This window comes from Thunnus thynnus, chromosome 2, assembly GCF_963924715.1.
Source record: "Thunnus thynnus chromosome 2, fThuThy2.1, whole genome shotgun sequence".
In the NCBI taxonomy this organism is placed as follows: domain Eukaryota; kingdom Metazoa; phylum Chordata; class Actinopteri; order Scombriformes; family Scombridae; genus Thunnus; species Thunnus thynnus.
In genome coordinates, this window is record NC_089518.1 from 11,852,239 (window position 1) to 11,872,769 (window position 20,531).

At 39.8% G+C, this 20,531-nt stretch overlaps 2 protein-coding genes across 6 annotated transcripts in view; one reads left to right on the plus strand and one right to left on the minus strand.

Annotated features, from left to right (window-relative positions):
- Positions 1–1,273, minus strand: part of arvcfb (ARVCF delta catenin family member b) — a 239,117-nt gene extending 237,844 nt beyond the window's left edge. The window contains exon 1 of the mRNA XM_067603116.1: positions 973–1,273. The gene's annotated coding sequence lies outside the window, so the exon portion shown is untranslated. The remainder of the gene's footprint in view (positions 1–972) is intronic.
- tango2 (transport and golgi organization 2 homolog (Drosophila)) lies at positions 263–20,531 on the plus strand. Of its 5 annotated transcripts, XM_067603214.1 has the most exons (10): positions 2,308–2,460; positions 3,485–3,609; positions 9,617–9,705; positions 11,124–11,243; positions 11,337–11,454; positions 17,420–17,487; positions 17,686–17,839; positions 19,051–19,155; positions 19,313–19,399; positions 19,583–20,531. In XM_067603214.1, exons 2-9 carry the CDS (start codon positions 3,554–3,556, stop codon positions 19,359–19,361), a joined length of 759 nt encoding a protein of 252 aa, XP_067459315.1. In that variant the 5' UTR covers positions 2,308–2,460; positions 3,485–3,553; the 3' UTR covers positions 19,362–19,399; positions 19,583–20,531. The 5 variants fall into 5 exon arrangements, with proteins under 5 accessions (XP_067459300.1, XP_067459315.1, XP_067459284.1 ...); XM_067603199.1 differs by lacking the exons at positions 2,308–2,460; positions 19,313–19,399 and adding an exon at positions 263–428; XM_067603183.1 differs by lacking the exon at positions 19,313–19,399.

Consider the following 20,531-nt stretch of genomic DNA (forward strand, 5'->3'; position numbering starts at 1 on the left):
GATGGCAAGCACATCATTCTCTGTAATGGCGACTATGAACTGTGCAAAATTCAACTAAATTGTAACCAGAAGCTTCCTGCAACGGAGTGTAAGTTCAGGATTTCAATGGTTTTGTGTGCTAGCACTCACATTCAAACTCAAGAACAAGTAAATGCAAATGAAGTGCACATGCGCAAAGTTAATTACTCTAATTGCATCCAGCCACACATCCCGGGGCCATTAGTGCTGGCGGGGTGTGAAAGAGCTGACCAGGACCAATCAGCGCTTGCAGAGAACTTCATTTGAGGCTTCTTAACGACCTGAGCTCGGCTTGTTGTTTTGAAGCGTTCAGTCATTCTGGCGGTTACTCACTCGGGACACGAGTTTACAGCACTATTACACCAGCAACATCAGCCCGGCCGCTGACAGCCGCCCATTCTCCAAATAAGGTAATTAGAGGAGAGAGACCGGAAGACTCTCCATGGTAACTCACTCACAAACAGGAGGGGCCAAACAATGGACTCGTAAGGATGAGATGATTGACAGCTCGTTGCGGCTCACGCTCGCTGCCTCTGACTGCATCCATTTACGAACGAGGCTTACAAAAACACACGAATATAGTACACTTTATCAATATATTTGGTGCAATAAACCATTCCACCACATAAAATCTGTTTTTTTCCTATCGTACCACATTAAAAACGCCGAGTAGGCTATTTAACAAAAGCGTTTTAAATCTTAAAGCTTTAACACACCGTCTGCACTAATCAACCTCATCTGCACCTGCTCACTCATCTTTAAGGAAGCGTTTTGTTCCCGGCTTTTCCAATGTCCGTTTACACTGTAATTACGTGTTTGTTATTACATTGTCACACCCTCCCTCTCCTCCTGAGTTATAATGACACAGGCTAAAAACTTGATGCAAGATAAACACCACATGGATTTGAGCGAGAATGCAAAAGCGAAATAAAATAAAAGCTGTGTTGATGTTACCTCAGTTTCTCTTGTTCATCCTTGTTCTTAGAAGCAACGAAGAGACACTCCGGTGTGATGTGCAGTTAGTCCAAGCCTCGGCTGAATAACGCTGCTCTGCCTGCAACTTGGCTGCTGCAGTTACAACCGTGCAAATCTCAGATTGTAGTTGTCAGTTTTCTGTGTGCACGTTCCCTCCAGCCACGCGCCGCACCGAAGTCTCCTCTCTGATTTAAAAGTTACAACTTGCGCCGAAAGCGGCTTTCGTTAATAATTACTGTACTAGGGCTAATTAGTGCCTGCGACGATGTGTTTGTATGAAAGGCAGAGCAGCCTTTATCCCTCTCATGCTGTCGGTCACAGCTACTGTCTCCGCCCCATCACCACTCGCACAGTATTGGAGGAAATTTCTGATTGATTTTTTTAATGATTTATGTGGAGAATCGTTAATTAAGTAATGTGCTCTTATTATCACTTCAAATTACTCTTATTTGGCCGATATTCAATGCTATAATCATTTGCGTAAAAAAGCTTTATGCTTATAATCAAATACCACAAAACACAGAACATGAGCTTGTCACTCATATTTATCAGTTATATTTCATTTTATTTTACCATCCGTTCTGTCTTCAGTTTCTCTAAATTCGGCCACATCTAGTGGTGTAATAATTTACTGGCACTGTGATATTGTCAAGTCAGCACAAATACCAAGAAAACGTCTAGTGAGTATTTTTTTCAAAGTAAATGTTTTAGTGAGACAGTGGTAACCAGAGTGGAAAACATAAAAATATATCTGTATTTAAGGGAGGATCTGTGCAGAAGAAACCAGACAGCCATTGGTTTGGTTTGACTGTTTTAAGATAGTGAGCATACTTCAAAGCAGTAGGCTATGCTGTGTGTTAAGCATCAAATATATATATTTTGTTTGTTTTCCTACAACCCTCAATGAATGCAGCACTTCTTGTGCTTCAATCTCGGGACTGTATTCAGAGAAGGACACGTTTATGTAGCTCTCAGACCATGTAGGTTATGAGCCCAGAAAAAATAAACTTGAATTGACTATTGGCTCATATTTTCCTGAGATGCACCTTAGCTTGACCTAAAGAAACGCCAGTTTATTCATTTTTTTCCTGTCTCAAATAGTCAATCCTAAGTCATTATTTTATATAATTTCACCAAAATATCATATTGTTTGCAACGTCAATGTTTTTATTTTCTTAATGAATTATAACCAACCGGAAATACAACTCCGCCGGTTTGTTGTTAGTTTGGTGGCTTTATATTGGTTTTTGACTGACCAATCAGAGAGAACTTCAGAGCCTGGCTGGAGAAGCGCTCGTTTTATGTATTTATAGTGCCGCGGTGGGCGGGATTCACGACAAACGCACAGAGAATAAACCCGCATCACCCGCTGTAGAGGCTTATGAAACGACCGGAGACACAAATCGAGGTTACTCAATGTGAACACTTCCTTTTGGTTGTCAACAGCGAGTGGAAAGGAGAGAGGCAGTGAGTACAACTAGCAAACACCACACAGCAACACAGTTCAGAAGATAGCCGGCAAATAATTATTTGAACAGACATTATTTGCAACCTAATGTGACGCAGATTACTGAGTATAAAGTTTGCTTGGTTTACTTTCCTGTCAGTGCCGTTATTGACTGTAACAATGCTAACGTTAGCTTGTTATTGCTTGTGTTACCATGTTATGCTGAAACAAAAGTAGGTTAGTAATGCTATATGTTATAATATTATCTAACCATTGTCTGGGTCGTTTGTTATGCAAGGAAAGTCAACTTGCTTGTGACTAGCCACATAGCTATTGGCGAGGTCAACTTGAAGCAGGTCATTATTGATAGCTTGCCTCAATGCCACTCAGTTTTTTAATGCAGTGTTTAGACTGTTAACACATTCAGTTGATGGCAATTGTCTAATAATTAATTAAGTGGTATTAGGTGTTTACAGTAACTTATGCCAGTTTGAATGACAGTGTGATTCATGCTATTTCTGAATTTTATTACCTTAGTTAGCTCATTACACTTAAAAGAATGGTGAATGAAAAATGATATATTTAATAGAAACTCTCTGATACTATGTACACTGATCTACACTTCTGAACATTGTTTACAAGGCTACCCAGCATGACGTGGATGGTTTATTTGCCTGTTTTGCAGCACATATAGTAAGCTAATATTTCAAAGTTATTTAAAAAAAAATAAGGATTAAAATAATTTGGGAGTTGATGTTTTACTGAAATAATCAATGCTTGATATGTATTTTTGTATTCTAAAGATTTGGAATAGTCTCAGGCTAGCTACAGTACACTGTGTGATCGCTGACAGTGAAGAAATCTCTGTTATCTGTAAGATATTGCACAATTTGAACACCCAGCTCAGTCTTCTCAGGTCATGATCTTGTTTCATAACAGATGTCTTCAATTCTGCAATCACCATCAGACACTCATACTCTCAAACACAAACCCAAAACACAGTTGCTTTATGTATCTTTCTTCTGTTCTTCTTCTTTCTGTCAGATATGAGTCAGATTTGAAACCAGATGTGGACTAAGTGAAACCCTGTCATCAAGCCCCCACAATACATCCATGTGTATTATTTTCTTCAAGTTTGACCCCCGGCCTGCATCCAAAAATGCCTACAGGTAGACTAATTACCTTTTCATCAAATAATGGTACTTACTGTGCTGAATGCAATGTTTCTATATAAGAAAGCTAATTTGGTCAGCAGCCATGCGGCACAGGAAGAAGAACTGCTAAAGCAGAGGATTAGCAAGAAAAAATACAATGTCACAAAAATACATCATGCTACAAAAAGATCATGAAATGCATCACATGTGGAAATGTTATCATTCATTAACAACCATAGTTAGATACTACTAGCTAGAGCTGAGATGCAAATTACAAGAAAAGAAATCAGAATACGTAACAAATAAGGGAGCTGGCATCACACAGCCTACAAAACTCTGATAGTGATAGTTGCTAACCAGAACTACTACAAATGTAACGTATATCAGAGAACCAAACACCTGCAAAACTTGTAGGGATTTAATATCTTGCTTATTGACACTTTAGTAGAGTGAAAACGAGATTAAAGCACCTGTGCAGATTTTAACAGATTTTAAAACTCTGTTTATGTTAACCTTTAAAATCCCTTGAAGTACCCACCATTTATCTTAACACACACGTTCCATGGCTATTTTTTTAAAGATACATTTTATGAAATGTGTAGGAAATCATTCATAATATATATTTATTTTTAATGTAGGATAACAGTACGGCTGTAAAAAGAGAAAGAAGGAAAAAACTGTGCTGGATTTGTATGTGGGTATTTTAATCAGAATTAGCATCATATAGCTCCCTAAAATATATGTAATACAGTGTGATGTGTTTTTTTTCTGATAAAACACCACACTGAAATAAAAATTAATGTAAGGGCATGTCATGTTTTGTCATCACTGCTGCAGTGACAGTGCTGCACTGTTCCTTATTTCATTTGATCCAAGGTTGTCAAGCCTGCCCCTCGGAGCTTTGAGCAGAGGTGGAGACAAAACACACAGAAGTGTTGTAACAAGGGAGCAAAGGATGAGAATATATTGTACTTCTCTGGAGTTTTATTACCTATTTTATAAATATGGGGAACCAAGGGACATTTGATTTTATAGGTGTGATTTGCCTCAGTCTTGCACAGGCAAGGTCATAGATGTACTTTCAACATTATAATTATTGTAAAATATATGTCACATCATTTGCTCAAATCTTCCTCTTTAAAGGACTGGATAGATCTTTATGCAGCATACATGTGCCCTACAAAAGCAGTAAGTGCTAACTTTTCTGAGTTGGCAGCACAGACCAGTGCACTATGAGCAGTCAATGTGAGTTACGGGAGTCCAGTTTATTATAATCCCCCAGAGCTCGAGAGCAAGCACTCTACCTGGCCACAGTCCATCTCTGTCCTTCCCCCTGGGAGTCTGACCCCGCCTAAGGAGATCACAACAGAGGTGTGTTATGAGTACTGACTCAGACCTGAACCTGGGGAAAGGTGAAACGTACTGTGTCCTAATGCGGTTACATCATTGCTAGCTATATATAGCAGACACAGACTGCTAGTTGCAGAAGTAGTTTACTTGTGCTGCAGTGATGTGTAAATCACAAAGACTGCAGCATAGTAGAAATTGGGTTGAAAGGCAAGATTAAAGTTTCATTAAGCACAATTATTACACTCCCTCAGCACAAAATGACAGGAATATATCTGCAGGGGTTAAATGGGTTCATGCTCAGCACAAGTGACTCAGTGATTACCAGCCTGCTGAGATTTCTGTATTTCGAAACTCAATTTCTAGCTGGTACCACTGTTTGTTTTGAACGTTTTCAGCCCCTCAGAATGGGAGCAGTGCTGCAATCAACCAACCAGCATTGTAATATACATATATTTGCCCTGTAATTATTAACCTTGTATTAGGTAAGTTACTGTCATTTAAAAATCCACAGGCCCACCAACAGTCCATAGAGGCTACTATGCTCATTACATCCAACAAGATGAAAGCAATGGACTAAAAAACAGCATACTCACAATTTTGTTATTCATGGAGCCTTGGCAGTGGTGGGACTGAAAATGTTTATCCTGTCACTCGTGGGCTGTCACTCGTGGCCAATTAAAATATGATGTATTCTGAGCAAGCTGACATTTTGGTCCAATGGTGGCACACAAGTAAAGCTCATGGAGTGTCCGAAGCTTTATGGGTTGATCCTCTTGGGAGCATGAATACGCTCAGTATGTTTCATAGCAGCCTGCCAATTAGATTTTGATATTTCATAAGTATGGCAATGTTGAGCTGTTGGTCAGTCGGTCCACCACTTTGGTCCAGACTGGAATATTTCAACAGTTATTTGACTGATTGCCACAGAGTTTTGTACAGACATTCATGGTCCCCAGAGGATGAACCCTGATTCCCTGTCTTTTCCTCTAACACCGACATGAGGTTGACAATTCTGGTTTTGAGTGAAATGTCTCAACAAAATTTTTCAGTTTCAGTTCTAGTCAGTTCTAGTTCTGCTGTTATATGGTGACAATGTTGCAATGTTCCTTATATAATCCTGTTCCAATGTTGTTAAGTGTGCCACTTGGAGCTTTAAGCTGAGGTGGAAACACACAAATAACGCTATAGCAGCAACAAAGAAGTAAAGGGAAGGAAATGTTCTATTCTACAGTTTTATCCATTTATAAATATGAGGAACCAAGGGATTTCTATTTTTCAACTACTGGATGGATTGCCATGACATTTGGTACAAACATTCATGTTCCCCTCTGGATGAAACATAATGGCTTTCCCATCATCCTCTGCCATACTTTGTGTTAAGTGCTAATTAGCAAATGTTAGCATGCTGGATGTTAAGCTAAAATGGTGAATGTGATAAACATTACCTGCTTAACATCAGCATGTTAGCATGCTGCCATTAGCATTTAGCTCTAAGAATGGCCGTGGCTAGCATGCTAGCATGGCTGTAGACTGTTTTTGCACAAGTAGAAATTTTGGACTAACGGTAGCTCTAGAGAAAAGCCGGGGCTCCCAGAAACACTCCCAGCTATTAGTTTTCCAAAATACCTTGTTATTGACCAAATGGTTGATCAAGGATGAAGTTTGGCCAGACGGTAATGCGAAGGTCAGGGGCTCACCAAATTAATTAGGGATTATCCTATGGGGACCATAGTAACTCTTGAATGCCAATACCAAGTCTGCAAGCCACTGTGTTAAATAGAAAGGCAAACAGAGTAACAGCAAAAGTCACAGAAAGCTTTGATACCTCTCTGCTCCTCAATATCCCCCCTACATGATGCAGCTGGCTGTTACTGTGATCATAGCTGTTTGCATGTGGTTTCCCCCTCAGGATCTGATAGCAGATGCTCTCTTGTGTAGCATCATTAGTGTTAGCTTTGTTTTCGGCAGCAGCAGTAGCTCACACGGTGCCATGGGAACACTTGACGTTATCATTAGCCTTTGATGTACGGAGGTCAACCCCTATTAGGTCAGTTTGGTTTATCTGTCTTAACAGGATCCACGTTCCCATCCTGCAAGATTAATAGGGGGACCACTACTGCCAAGCTCAGAGGAAATATACAGCTGCTGTAGAGGTCAATACATTTCATTGGCCTTTTCCGGCATGTGGACTGCCTCTGCAGTGTTTAAATCCATATCTCTAATTCTATAAATGTACAATGATTAGTTTAATTTACAAAGGTACAAATGTGTTAGCACATTGCATGTGGAATAGACCTTAGATTTCATGAGTCTACAAAGTGATTCTTTGCTGAAATGCTTTACAATTCATGTTTACAAATTTCACATGGCGCTATAGTGAGAGGTCATCTTTTCCCCTGAGCAATGGAATAATTGTTTCCTGTGTTTCATAACTGCTGAATAGGGCAGATGAGCTGGATGAAGAGTTGTGTGTATGTGTGTTGCTGTAGTATGTGAGTAGGGGGTAATATACACTGAGTGAGGATATACTGTATAGCCATTAATTGATGTTGCATTTCCTGGCCATACAACTGACGATATTGACCTGCTAATAAAGTGTTATAGAAACTAATGGCTGGTGTTGCACTAGACACAGGTCACAATGGAGTCTCTAGTTGTTAATGGTTATGACCATAACAGCATCATTACTCAGTGACACTCTGGACCATTGAGTAATAATGCAGGTCAGAGTATAGTTCAGTGCTTATCTGATAGCCTGTCAGACTACAGAGTCTCATTCATGGTGATTTATTGTAAATCAGAACACATTTTTGTTCAGGCTGTTCACTCTTGTTTGTAGAAGTAAATGTTTGTGTTGTAGCCTCGCTGTGGCAATTAACACAGATTGAGAGTTTGATAAAACACCTGCAAAGGTTACTGACGTGAGACAGGCACAGCCAGCTTTGCAAAATTAGGTAAATCTGTCAAATTATGCAAAACTTGTTATTGAAATTTATTTTAACCCCTTAATATCCATTTGTCCCTTTAAGTGGCTTTAGAGAAGGTGGTATCATCTTCCATACTGTCTGACAGTATCATATATGCTCTCTATCAGCTTGTTCCAACTCTTCATTGAAGCTTCAGTACACTGAGTGAAAAACCCAAGACTCCATGTTTTTATGGCTTCACTGTTCTACTGAAAGGAAATATTTTATTTCTCCAAAATTCAGCATAACATTTGTCATAATTTGGGGCTCTCTCTTTCTATTTAAACACTAAACAAAGATGATTTGACATAATGAGACAACTGTGAGATTAACTTTCTACCGGAGTGTCTTTATTGTGGGTTTTTTTTTTTTTTTACAATGTTCTAAAATTAATGAAAACCAGTGGCTGTCTGAAAGAAAGGAAATGGTACTCATAAAAATAGAACACTGTGCTATACTCTAGAAAGTGTCACAGTAATTCAAACTATATGTAAAACATCCAAAAACATAAAAACAGCATAATTGCACCAAGATGATGTATCATACTGGCACAGCCTGTGCACGGAGTCTGGTGAACTTGGATCACAAGTGGCTGGCTGGCTGTTACTTTTATTATGGCTTGTCCTTTGGCTGTCTCTTTGCTTTTGATCCTCTTTCCTTTGGTCATCATCAAAGGACATCCTCCTCCTTGTAACCTTGAACTTTTTATCCTCAGTCTGCATCCAGCTCAATCAATTTGTAAAAATACTGTACTTGGATACATCTGAGGCCTCTATTAAGCTTGAAAACCTACCAACACCGTGTCCAGGCAACTGGCAAAGAGTCCACTAACTCATTAGTATAAAGATGACCTGTCTAAATCTCAGGCAAGATAAAGACCTACTGTCAGATTGCGTTCACTGTTGTAGAGATTGTTATTTTGTTGAAGAAACATTTGAGAAAGCATGATTGATTACTTACAGTCTACATTTATAAATTGCACTCAGGTGCTTACCTGACAGTAGTTTATATACTCACACTTCCAGACAGATATAAAGATATTCCTGAAGAGTAATGTTCTTGTGTGTTGTCGAGGATGAATTTAATTTTGTATTTCATCACCCTTTGTACAATGGGACAGTTTGTTTGAAAATATCCAATTGGAAAAACCCTGATTTGTTTTGGTTGTCAGAAGCTGATATGTTAAGTTGTTTTTGTTTTAGCGAGAGGCTTGGTTGCTAAGACAGAGAACACTGTATCCATCATAACAGGACATTTCTTCCATGTAAACTAAATGTTCTGAAATGTTTTGAATCTTTGGAGCTGTACATCATGATCTGTCATGTGTCCATCCAGGACACTTAGATAAACAAATCAGTTAATCAATCCAATCATTTGGAAGGTGTACATGTTATATCCAAAGCACAGAGACAACAGATGTAACAGAAAGTCTGATGTTCTCATGACCCAAGATTAATCTTTAAAAAAAAAAAAAAAACATGTGATCAACTGTCAGGTGAGAAAGAAGATAAAGTAGATGGAATGTGTCATGTGTTCACGATGATGAATGAGCTGCTGATGATGGATTTACTGCTGCAGCCAGTGACGGCCTTCTGTAACACCTCATTGGTTCACATCAACAACGGATGAAAACGACACACTGAATGAACAAAAATAACAAAACAACTTGCCGCCGCCGCTCTCTCTCTCTCTCTCTCTCTCCTCAGGCTAATTTTGGCTGCAAACAGAGATGAGTTCTACAACAGGCCGTCCAAAGCTGCAGACTTCTGGGGGACCAACAGTGAGATTCTCAGCGGTAAGTCTTTATATTCCAGACATAAAGGCTTCCCAGACCAGCTCACCACTCGCCATTTCACCACCTCACAAATACATGTTGCGCAGGCTTTGTATTTGTTTGACTTTATTGAACCACTGCGGTTTGAAAGCTCTTTTGCAACGGAGATCTGGCAAAGAATGCTGCATATCAAGTTGTAGACAAAACAATCAAGCAGAAGATAACATTTGTAACTGATATATTAACAGTTTTTGGTTATATCCAGACAAACGGAACACTTTAATACATAACTGTTGTGGCTCTGCAACAATATATTATGTGTGAGATTATAAAAGCAGCAGCTGTTGGCTTTTTAGCGCTGTTTGACTACAGTTTTATTCAAGGCTAAATAGCTTTGAATAGTCAAGGAAAAATCTGTCTCCTTCACCTCGGAATGGAATTCTCCTCCGCTCTGTCACAGGACATCCCCACCCACAATAAACTATATTTAATTGACTGATGTCCAATACACATTATAGCCAAGCAAAGGAAATCAATCATCTTTTTTTTTTTTTTTTTTTTTCTTCTGAAGGAGGAAACGCAGAGATAGCCTCATTGTTCATCAGTCTCCTTCGCCCCTCTGTAATAGAGGGGTCAGGACTCCAGTAGTGGGCCCTTAATTGATGGCTGCTTTTATGCGATGTGACAGGAATAAATGGCTCTGCCTTATCTGCGGGACTCGGGGGAGGGCGGAGGCAGGGCCCTGAAGGAGACATAGCATGACGAGAAAGGGAAGTAAGCTATAGCTCCCAGTGGGATCAGGCTAGCTTTCCATCCACCTCCAGAGGAATAAGATCGTTTGGCTCTCTTGGTCACTGTCAGTGTAAGTGGTCCTGTCTTTATTGATCACCAGGAAGTGCAGTAGACTTGCAGGGCACTGCTTTTTTTCTGACATGTGAAGAAGAGGAATGTGGAAAGAAAACAACAGAGTTATTGATCTATAGATTTTTTTATTATTGCCAAAGCATATACTCAAGGGCGGTCCAATCAGAAGACATATAAGTTTTTATTTTCAATTTCTTTATATACTTTTACTGATTTCTAATCTCTTAATTTGTGATTTTTATGTGTTAGTGACAGTTAGTGGAGATCACATTCGTCACGTATATCTTCATGCAGGCTTGTTCAAGTTCAGTATATTTTATTACTTCCTTTGCATTTAACTTTTAGGATTTTTTTAGGAAATGATTTGGTAATTAAGACCATGTGGGAGTTGTGCAAAAGAAATTCAAAAGCTATTATTCATCTCACACATTGAAGTCATGTGAGAGTCTTTTGACATATTGTTATAGTTGATATTCCACATTCCTATGGACACTTATTTTAGCCCCCAACTGAAGTATGATTTATGTTGCTGCTGGGTTTAATAAACATTCTTCCACAACTACACTATTAACCAGGCTTGGACCTAGAATATGGTAAGGAAGGAGGATCATGGCTGGGGATCAGCAAGAGAGGCAAGCTGGCTGCAATCACAAACTACATGGAAGGACGTCCCAACCCGGACGCACAAGGACGAGGTGAGTCAGCTGTGTAAGCAGGGTTTTTTTTTTTTCTGATTTATTGGGTGCATCATTTAAGAAGCGTTTCTTTGAACTCTTACCGTTGTGCAGGTTTCCTGGTGTCTAACTACCTTACAGACAAGGATCAGGACAGCTACTCCTACCTGAAGAAGGTGTCAACAGAAGGCCACCTGTACAATGGCTTTAACCTCATCACAGCAGAGTTCAAGTGAGTAAAAGGTGTGGTGAAATTTAACATGATGAATTTGACTCCACAAAGTAATGTAAGAAATATGTAATATGGCCACCTATGAATGTCAGATTATAAGACAGGTTCTTTATTACAGAGACCAGAGACATTGGCGTTCTGGCACACTGAAGGATTTTGACTCTGGGATTTTTTGAGACTCGTTGAAATTGGGTTGTAATTCAGCTCCTTTGTGTTCTGGCCTTCTCTTAGCTCGGAATGAGACTGCAAATGCAGCGTCTTCATCTCTGGAGTGCTAAACAGGCAGAGCCGAAAATCTCAGATGCTTCACTGAGAGAGAGCCAGCATTAAAATTCTAAGGGAACACCTGTTCATATTTCAGAGTTTTTAGATCTAGACAGCATTAAAAAATAATGAGAGTTTTTTTTTTCCCCCTATCTTCTCCACCAGCCTGACTTGACTGGATTTGGTAACCTAGGGAAAACAGAAAAAATCAAAGAGGGATCAGTGCAGACCAAGATAGCTGTCATGGTGGAGGCCCCTGTAGACAATTGGCATGGAGACAGGTCTCAGTTTCTGCCAGAGAGAGGTTAGAGGTTCAGCTGCAACACTCCCCCTACCACACCGTAGTCCTGCCGCGGGAGGGAAAAAAATCAAGGTTTCCATTGTGGATTTTGGTGTCATGATCTGTGTATCCTGGTAACATGGCCTCAAGCAGGATCTCCTCTCAAAAGGGATTTTCTTATGCTACTACACCTTTTCCTCCGCATTATTTAGCATTGCTTTCAACTTAGAGAAATAGAACTTAAACTGACCATTTGCAAAGCCCCTTTCCCCATTAATTACTGCTCTGCTCTGTTTTCTTACAGCAGCTTTTTAAACGACGGGTCCTTGATTTCAGACAGAGATAGACATCACAGGCTTCTCATTTCCAGCCGGCAACCGTAGAGTTTACCAGCTGAAATGACAACTGTCAGCAGATTTTATCAGCCGCAGCTCACTAATTAAGCTAACATTAGTTCCATAAGTTGGCTGAAAACACAACGTCACTGGCTGATTTGTTTTAAATCAAAAACCCTGTAACAAGAGTGAATAAGCACTTATTGGCTACATACATGACATAATGCGTAATGCATTTAGAAAAGATGAACATAAAGAAACATTGTTTTTGTATTAAAATGTTGAACTAGTTAGTTATGATGAGAAACATGTAAGATTAGACTGTTATTTCATACTAACCCAACCTTGTTTGGCTGCTTAGCTTACTTAGGTTAGATTTTCACTTTATTGTTCATATTTTCCAGCAGACAGGAGAATTTAACGTTACAAAAGGCTTTTAGGGTGAGCACCAGCTGGACATGTCACATGTACATTTGTTTCAGTACATTTCATTGAGATAATAAGGTATTATGTTGAATACAAACTTAAAGAAGAGGCCAGAGCGAAATTTGAGGCAAAATTATTTTAGTTTGACAGAAGAGTACAGTTATAGGCCTATGTTAATCAAAGTCTACACCGCTGGCATAACAGCTCATATGTCACATGCATTTTTAGGCTTCAGGTCTATTTTTTATTCATTTCATACACGCAACTACAGTCATTGTGATTGGACTCTGAACACTTCAAAAACGCAGGTGACCTATGCTCAACACTACCTGAATGCCTCCTGTGTAGACACACAGACGGAGCACTCGCTGCTGCTGCTGCTCTGCTTTGCTTTCTGTGTAGACAGTGTAGACACAACCTGTCTCAAGCACTCCTACAGTTTCGTGGCACTGTTTAGACATGTGTAAAAAACACATATGTTGCGTGTGTCTACACCATATAGGAACAAACATTTCCTCTGCGCCATCATGCCAGATATTTTATTACATGCCTATTTTGGTACAAAACTTTACCCTCCAGTGTCTTCCGAGATTTACTCGCAAACGGAAAATCTACCCACATTTGGCGTTTGGCAGGTGTTAATTTCAGACCCTTTGAAAATCTTTTTTCTCTTTTCATCCAGGACTAAACACATAATAGCAGTGGATGGCTCAGCTGTCATTTTTTATAGACTATAGACATCAGGATATGCAAATATCCTTGTTAGATCTTGTTAGACCAGGAGTTGTAGTTGCACTGCCCCAATGCCATTCCTCTTTAATGAAAGAATAAGGTGCCACTTCAGTATGTCCAGTATGTGTGTTTATGTGCGATGATGCCTTATGTCCTCCGCTTTTACCGACCTGTCATCTGGGATTGAAATCACTGAACAAAGCTTCGTGCTTTGAAAGTACTGTGTATGTTTCTTCCCCTCAAATGCTGGTCTGTTGGGAGCCCTTTCACTGCAGATAGAGATGACACACAGTGACACAAAGCAAGCACAATACATCCTTTTTAATAAACACCATCATTACTAGCCTATTTGTTTTCCACTCTAGTGTGTCCAGCAGCTCAGAGGAAATAAGGCGGCTGGTTTCTTCCGAATCAATAACTACATCTGGCGGATAGAGAGTAGCTCTGTATTACAATTAGAGGATTTCTCTCATCTGTAACCAGACACGATTTATGATGTGATGGCGGTGGGGGACAAGATGTGCCAGCCATTTTAAGGCATTCTCTGTCTTCCTCTTGTTTTCAAGAGTGTGTGATCACCCTCATTGGGATTCATATGAGAGATAGAGTGTACACTTATTGCACAACCCGGAGGAGCAGGCTGGCATTCAAACATTTCAGTCTGGCCATGATTCATATGTTGCTTGTTTTGAACTGTTTTGCTTGTTAAACTAATACCTCCTTGATTAATAATCTATCACCATGTTGAGTTCTACATGCGAGTGATTTGGTCAGTGACAGCAGTGGTAGTCCCAGATCATTGCACTGAGCATTCGCCTCAGTGGAGCTAATGCCGTATATATTTCAATTTTGATCTCAGATATTCCGTGCTTGATGCTCTCAAGGCTCCATATCCAACATTTCATCTGACTTTCCTATAGCTTTGGTTTTTGATCCCACTTTATGTCACTCTCGCTTTAAAGTCAATGCCCAGAGATTATCAATTTTAATGAATATCTCCTCTGATGTCTGCCTGCAAAGAAATGCCTCGCTTAATACATTTTCAGTCAAGCGGAGTGTGGCTGTTTTACAAAAACAACTTTAGAAAGTGGTTCAGTTATATGGCCTCAAACCATGTGTTGTAGTTCTTGGCAGAATCTTGTTGGAGCTGAAAAAGGAAAACAGTGGTGCTGCAGATACGCACATTCCAGAGTATCAGGGGTAGATGAACTCTCAACATTTTGATGAGGAACAACTCTGAATAGCTGTCTCTTCCAAAAGCTAGTGTGGTTACCTATGAGGGAAACACATCCGCTTTTATAGAATAGACCAGGATTTTCTCAATTAGCAGTAGATGCTCATAGTAAATAGCCAAAATATACTGTAGCGCTGCATTGTTGGTTAAGTGGACCCAGATGTCCAAAAAATTGCCACAAAAATCTAAATAATGTTGATTTTGGCTATAGTTGTTAGTATGGGGTCATATTTTATATCAGAGAGGAGATCTGAATCCCATTACATTTTTCCTACATTTATCTTGCCATGAAAGTCTGTCTGATCTCATGTTGGCTAATTTGTCTAGATCAGGTGTGATAAGATTTCTTTACTGAAGTTAAACAAGAATAAAATGCTATTCCGCCGTTAATAGTTCAGCTTGGGTTCACGCACAGTGGCTTATGCTGAATTGAGGTACCACATGGATATGTTAGTATTATTTATAATGATTAAAACAAGTTCATAGTTTTTATACTGTATCTCAGAATATAAAAATGATGATTTTTCCCAGTGTGCTTTATGTCTCCATGTGTGGGTCTGGATGCTCAAATGTGTGTGACTGGAAATGAAGAGTACATGACAGTACATCTACATTCTGAAGCGACAATGCTGAGAGCTCATCCAACCATCTCCAGGCAACTACACCACAGCTGGCGATGGGAAACCGCTCTGCAGCTTCAGTATAGAGGACTCTTCATTAGAACGTCTCCCAGCCAGCATACTGATTACCTCTCTGACTGAGATCTGAAAAAGCCTGTTTTCGACTCTTCCCTCCTCGTTCTCCCACTGCCCAGTGGCGTTGACCTCCTGCTGTTCCCTCATCTCAGCCCAAATCAACCCCACAGCACACCTGATGGGACTTTCAATATTCTTGCCAGTTTCAAATTGAAGAAATAGAGCTATCTCCTCTGGAAATCCTCCACCAGCTACCGCCACGTTCAATTTGATGCATATCAGGCAAAGTGTATGCACCAACACCAAGCCTCTCTGGGTGTTGTGCAGCTCAGGTCGCAATATCAATATCAAAGTAGTATTTTAAACATTGCGTTTGCCCCTAACCGAACTGACAACAGGTAAAAGCTTTACAGATTCTTCCGTCTCCCTTCAGGGTACAGTGCCATCTGGTTTCCCATTGAGCGGCTGCTATGTACATGCATGTATGAAGGTTGGCCGCTATCACCCGTGTCAACATTGGCCAATATGCTGTGCTCATAGTAACCCTAGGAACACAGAAAGAGTGTTTGTTTATTCAGACAGTCTAACTGGGTTTGGCTACAAGTCTGGGAGCAATATTACAATCTCTGATTTGTTGTTGTCTGAGAGATAGTGTAATGTCAACCTAGGGCTTTCAGGATTCTCTCTCAGCTGCTTGGACACAAAACACTCAGGAAATGTACACAAGACAGAGGAGCTCTCGCACAGACGGAAAAGGATGGCCTCTGCACGGTGGCAACATGTGTATACCTAATCATTTGTAATAAATGAAAGTGTGAGAGAGAGTGAGACTTGGTAGTTTGCTGAAAAAGAAAAAAAAAAGAATATCCCTTAAGAGGCATGGTATGAATTATAAAGGAAGTACAAGATAACAAACAGACTTATCAGATGAGATGATTTTGATTAGGCCGCTCATGTTAAAATGCGATTTGCAAGCATATTTATTGTCTTGTACTAATGTTACTTGTCTACTTACGTCACATAATCTCTTACTTCGTTCTGTCTTTGTGGCTCGATTGCCAACTTTTAGGTGGAATTCTGTTTTCTGGAAAAAAGTAATTTTCACAAAGATCAGTTCAAAATGTCAGACGGCTTAAATATGATTGTTAAGAGGTTATATGGCAACATCACCTGTTAATGGTGATGTATGGTAGAGATCATTGGGCTATACTTCTTTTGCCCAATTTGTATTCTGGCTCTTAAAACTATCCAATAAATTGTGTTGCAGCACTACAAACCCAGCAACATATTCTGTTCCTATCTTGCCAGCTCTCGACTGGGAAACTCTCCAAGTTAGATGTTGAAGCAGTGTTGCACCACATTTCAGATTGACTGATGCCACTGGTATGGCTGTCATAAAATTGACATCAAAAAATTCATTCCCCTCACTGGTTCAAAGGATTTGGTCATAATTTATTATTCACTCTCCTGTACCAAAGCCGTCATAGATGCCCTTGATGTCAGATAGATTTTTCAGACTGAATAAATTCCCTCTAACTGAGGACTTTGCAAAGAGATCTAACACCGTAACTAAATGGTTTTGTGGTAGTCAAAGGTGTTTGCAGCACTAATTTGTATTTTGAAGCCTTAATATTACCCAGTTGTTCCTTTAGGATAAGATTTAAATTATGCAATTAACTACGGTGTTGGGTATTTTCCCATTTGAATTGCCTCTACAAATGAAACCGGCTTCTTAATAACTATTTTCCAGGACTGCAAAGAATCAATCATTAAAGAATATTGTATGGTGCACTATTGATATTCTCTTCCACCCTGAGCGTTCATTTTACATGATTCCCTCAGGTGTGCTTCTTTGAACATCATATTTGCTGTATTTGCATTTATTTCGAGAGCGTCAACACATTATGACTCTTGACACAGCCCTCATAATTAGACATACAAAGTTTAATCATCACTAAATGCAATCTCTAATTTTCCATCTGTACTGTGTCCCATGTAGAGCCAAACAAGATATTGTGTGTTACTATGGAAACAGAGGCAGCCCAGAACCCATCCGTCTAAAACCAGGTCTGTGTTTTTAATATGGTTGCTGTAGAAACCGTTCATTTCATCTCATTGGCCCATTCACGTTAGCCTGACATTTCCATGTTGCTTGAGCTCTGTTTATTGGGTGACGTGCCATGAGGTCACTAACTGTGCTCACTAGTTTATATATTGGTCTGTGTGTCTGCATATTTTGCATGTCCTTTTTCATGTCCCTCTCAGCAGGAATCTACGGTTTGAGTAATTCGCTGCTGGACACGCCATGGAGGAAACTGCAGCAAGGCAAGCGTCAGTTCACCAGCATCGTGAACGACCAGTCACTGTCCTGCGATGGACTGGTGCAAGAGCTGCTCAACGTCCTCAATAATGAGGAACTGTGAGTGCTGAACACAAATCTGTAGATTCACACATCATAACAACAAATTTCATCTAAACTTGTGTTTATAAATCATTTTTCGAATGATTATTTAAAACAGTTGTGTGGGTTAAACATGTGAATTGCCATCAGTGGCGTTATGAACGTTAACATGTAGGAGTTATTTGTATCTACAGTCACGTAGTGGCATTTTATGAAGTTGGTTGCTGTATAGGGGGTTAAAACTGTGATTGATTTGGGGTACACAGAGCTGGACAGAGGCCTTGGAACATGCCAGGGATTATAGATAGCGGGTCTAAGTGAGCTATTGTGATGGCTTGTAATTTTTAGCTACACCCAGTGTTGATCCCTCTTTATAACACAGGAACTTTTGCATAATTATTTGTTATGCTACAAGGGTATTAATACCCATAGAAATGATTTAATGCTCTCTGCATATGCAACTTTTTCTGTGTTTAATGTGCATTGTTCTCACTTTAAAATAAGTTGTGTAGATACAGTATTTGGGTTAAATGTTTGTCTAAAATCTGTCTGATCAGCGGTGTTTTTGTGGTGTGTGGTCACCCCTTGTGCTCCACTGCAAAGCTGTGTTTAGACTTCATAACAACATATCTCAACAAGAGGATGTTTAGTAAGAAGTAGTCATAACTGAAAGGAGTGATGGCCAAAACAGCAAAAATTTGACCCAGGCTGTGAAACCTCAATTCCCTATTAAGCAACTCGGAGCACAGAGCTGCAAAAGAATTTTTGAATTATGTTTTTGTTGAGAGAGATAAGCATGCAGTACACTTGAGCTGAAGAATCAGCTACATCTAGCAGTCTTCCCACTCCTTCAAATTCTCAGCCTTCATGAAGAAACTGGTAAACTAGCTGTTGTCCTATGTATAAAGCACAACAAGATCCGGCAACTGCATGGCTTATTTCTCACTTGAAATATTTTCAAAAACAGATTAAAATGAGATTTTAGCCAAGAAAAACTTTCCAAACAAGCCTTTATCATTTAAAGTTTGAACTGTAATCAGAAACAGCCCCAAAAAGTGGTGTGATGTACAAACCAGGCTGAGAAAGCATTTGTGCAGGTGATGTTTCTATGTTATTGTAAATAAATTAGGTTAAAGGGATAATACACTGACAATATGACAGAATAATGCACCAAAACACACATAACTATGAACCTTACTAAAGAAGTGTATTGTGTGTTTGTTTAACAGGAACGCACCTGATCCAGTTCAGGAGACGCAGGGTGAGGGTTACAGCAAGCCCATGATCCAGGCTCTGTCAGCAGTGTGTGTTCGCTCCCCTCATTATGGCACAAGGTCAGTGTCTTCCACCCACGCCAAATCTCTCTCCACCATCTCCCCAGTGTTTGTCTCCTTCTGAGGTAACTGACAGGGCTGTGCTAACCCGCAGGATCATAGTCAACATAGAACTTTTTGGTACATAAAAATCCCCAGTGTAATCAATCCTCCACAGCGAGAAAATGAAAGGGAATCGACTGCACTGTGATGCCACGGTGGATTAGTGGATGCAGAGACTGTCCTGTAGCCAAAAAACCAGAGGGTCAGTCCATGCCAGAATCACCATCAAAGTGTCCTTTAGCGAGGCACCTTCTGCCACTGCCTGCTCATTCTAGATAAGGGCCAAATACCTCAAATGTGTAAATGGGACTGCTAAATGATCGTGATTCATTTGATATTTTTTTGTGTTTGTTTGTTTGTGTCCCCTTTATCCCTGCCGGTTCAGGACCAACACAGTTATCCTGATAGACGCAGAAGGGAACGTGACCTTCACAGAGCGCACCATGCTCAACTGTGACACAAGCAAATGGAGCACCAATTCTTTCCAGTTCCAACTGCAAGTGTGAATACATGATGGAGGAAACCCACTCTGTGCCTTTCAGCATCCCCTTTCCTTCCACCAACCCCCCACCCCAAGTCCCCATTCCTCCAGCTGCACTTCCACATAGCAGCTCTGTGAACATGAAGACTCTTCAGCTAGTCAGCACTTGCTGCCTCATTAACACCAGTGATACGTATTTCTTATTCTTGATTTAAGTTAAAATGCATCTTTTGAACATGTGTGCTAATTTAAAAGATTGCCAAAGAACATATATGATTTTGTAGAGGAAAATATTTTACCTGTATGTCACAAAACAGCAGGGTTGGGTCGCTTTATAATAAATCAAATCCATTAGACCGTTAGAGATTGCCGGCTTCCTGCTTAGAACTGCAATAACACACAAGATTATTTTAGTGCAATGAAATTGATCCATATCAGTGTCAGATTTTTTTACTTTGTAAAATCCATGATCTTTAGTGAATATAGACTTAATGTACAATTTCCAGACCGCTATTTGAATCGCTTCCTTTAGCTGCAATAGTTTACAGCTATAACAATCTAGCTAATTCTTTTGTTTGACACATTAAGTAATTCATAGGGTCACCACTATTTTTCTAGAGAAAGTGTCATCTGTATAACTAATAGATTAAAATTGCCTGCTATTTAAATTTCTTATTACTGTTACCCCATTACAGGTAACTGGTAATGCCCCAACCCTGGTGCTGGTTATGACAAGAATTTGAATGTTGAATGTAAGCTGTGTCAGGCACTGTGCCTCTGACCGCTTCCATGATAGGATGAATGCATTTTACAGCTGCTTGACAATAAAAACAATATCTTATCTAAACACTCA